The sequence below is a fragment of the Sciurus carolinensis genome, chromosome 1, assembly GCF_902686445.1.
Source record: "Sciurus carolinensis chromosome 1, mSciCar1.2, whole genome shotgun sequence".
NCBI classification, from domain to species: Eukaryota; Metazoa; Chordata; class Mammalia; order Rodentia; family Sciuridae; genus Sciurus; species Sciurus carolinensis.
Window position 1 is genome coordinate 110,866,847 of NC_062213.1, and position 2,438 is coordinate 110,869,284.

General features: G+C 48.1%; 1 protein-coding gene across 1 annotated transcript; it reads left to right on the top strand.

The window, feature by feature from the left end:
- The first annotated feature begins 606 nt into the window (after positions 1-606).
- On the top strand, positions 607-2,142 carry Kcna10 (potassium voltage-gated channel subfamily A member 10). Its single transcript, XM_047519913.1, has one exon. The coding sequence runs from the start codon at positions 607-609 to the stop codon at positions 2,140-2,142; it is 1,536 nt and encodes a 511-aa protein (XP_047375869.1).
- The last annotated feature ends 296 nt before the right edge of the window (positions 2,143-2,438 follow it).

The window sequence follows — 2,438 nt, forward strand, 5'->3', positions numbered from 1 at the left end:
ATGTAAACAAAAGAAAGTTTTTTTAAGGTTTTTTTTTTTTTTGGTACCAGGTTACTCAGGGGCACTCAACCACTGAGCCACACCCCCAGTCCTATTTTGTATTTTATATAGAGACAGGGTCTCACTGAGTTGCATACTGCCTTGCTTTTGCTGAGGCTGACTTTGAACTCGAGATCCTCCTACCTCCACCTCCTGAGCCACGAACTACAGGCATGTTCCACCATGCCTGGCTCAAAAATTATTCTCTTCATTTTCATGAAACATTAACTTTCTCCTCCTTTATTGTGACTCCTCTCTGCCAACATACATAGAGACCCTCCTTTGCTGGGAAAAGTTTGTCCCTGTCCTCCAGGATCATTTTTGCAATTTCTAGCAGTTATTAGTATTCAAGGGGTGCAAATTGATTTCAAAAGGAGACTGTGGCTAAAACAATCTTCTCAAGCAAAAAATAAGTCATTGCTTAATTCATTGGTATATCTTACATCAATAATCAAGAGTCAGCTGTATTCTGCCCTGTCCCCCATATAATGAATTTCTTCTCCTCCACAGTTCACAACAGGCAGTGAGGACTGAGGGTCTTCATGCTGCCTCCCTGATTCCCCTAGAATGGATGTTCATGGTTGGAAAGAAATGGAAGTTGCTCTGGTCAATTTTGATAACTCAGATGAAATCCAGGAAGAACCAGGTTATGCTACAGATTTTGACCCATCCAGTCCAAAAGGCCGGCCTGGGAGCAGCCCCTTTTCCAACTGGAAGATCCTCATTAGTGATAACACCAACCATGAGACTACCTTCTCCAAGCTCCCAGGAGACTATGCCGATCCCCCAGGGCCTGAACCAGTGGTCTGGAATGAAGGAAACCAGCGGGTGATCATCAATATCGCTGGGCTAAGATTTGAGACCCAGCTCCGAACCCTCAATCAGTTCCCAGAGACCCTCCTCGGAGACCGGGAGAAAAGGATGCAATTCTTTGACTCTATGAGAAATGAGTATTTCTTTGACAGGAACCGGCCAAGTTTTGATGGAATCCTGTATTATTACCAATCTGGTGGAAAAATCCGGCGGCCAGCCAATGTCCCTATTGATGTCTTTGCTGATGAGATCTCTTTCTATGAACTGGGTAGCGAGGCCATGGACCAGTTCCGGGAGGATGAAGGCTTCATCAAAGACCCTGAAACACTGCTCCCCACCAATGAATTCCACCGGCAGTTCTGGCTTCTTTTTGAGTACCCTGAGAGTTCCAGTGCTGCCCGTGGTGTGGCCGTGGTCTCCGTGTTGGTTGTGGTCATCTCCATCACCATCTTCTGCCTGGAGACACTACCAGAGTTCCGGGAGGACAGGGAGCTGAAGGTGGTCAGAGACCCCAGCCTCAACACAAACAAGACAGACCTCTCCCAGACCATGTTCTCGGACCCTTTCTTCATGGTGGAGTCCACCTGCATCATGTGGTTCACCTTCGAGCTGGTGCTTCGGTTCGTGGTCTGCCCCAGCAAGACGGACTTCTTCAGGAACATCATGAACATCATCGACATCATCTCCATCATCCCCTATTTTGCAACTCTCATCACAGAGTTGGTTCAGGAGACAGAGCCAAGCACTCAGCAGAACATGTCCCTAGCCATCCTGAGGATCATCCGCCTGGTGAGGGTCTTCCGCATCTTCAAGCTCTCCCGCCACTCCAAGGGGCTGCAGATCCTGGGGCAGACACTGAAGGCTTCCATGCGGGAGCTGGGGCTGCTCATCTTCTTCCTCTTCATTGGAGTCATCCTTTTCTCCAGTGCGGTCTACTTTGCTGAGGTGGATGAACCAGAGTCCCATTTCTCTAGCATTCCTGATGGATTCTGGTGGGCAGTGGTCACCATGACAACTGTAGGCTATGGAGACATGTGCCCGACCACCCCAGGGGGAAAGATTGTGGGCACTCTGTGTGCGATTGCCGGGGTCCTCACCATTGCCCTCCCTGTGCCTGTCATTGTCTCCAACTTCAACTATTTCTACCACCGGGAGACTGAGAACGAGGAGAAGCAAAACATTCCAGGAGAAATTGACAAAATCCTCAACAGTGCAGGTTCAAGAACAGGCAGCACAGACTCTCTTAATAAGACCAATGGTGGCTGCTCCACAGAGAAGTCCAGGAAGTGACCAGTCCAGGGTTTCTTGAGTCCCAGAGTTGCTCTGTCTCTTTCTCTCTCTCTCCTCTCATCCTCTGTTTTTCCAAAGATCAAAATGTATCATTTGTGGTAGAGCAGGCCATCTTTGACTGCATGCTGCTTTAATAAATCTGTATTTCTGCTATATTTCCAAAGCTGTTTCTTCTCAGCTTATCACAGGAACATTTCATGACCTTTCCTGTGAAGTAGTTTGGATCATCAGCAGTGTTGACATCACCTGGGAGACCGAAAACCAAAATTCAGGCTGCCCAGACCTCCTGAACCACA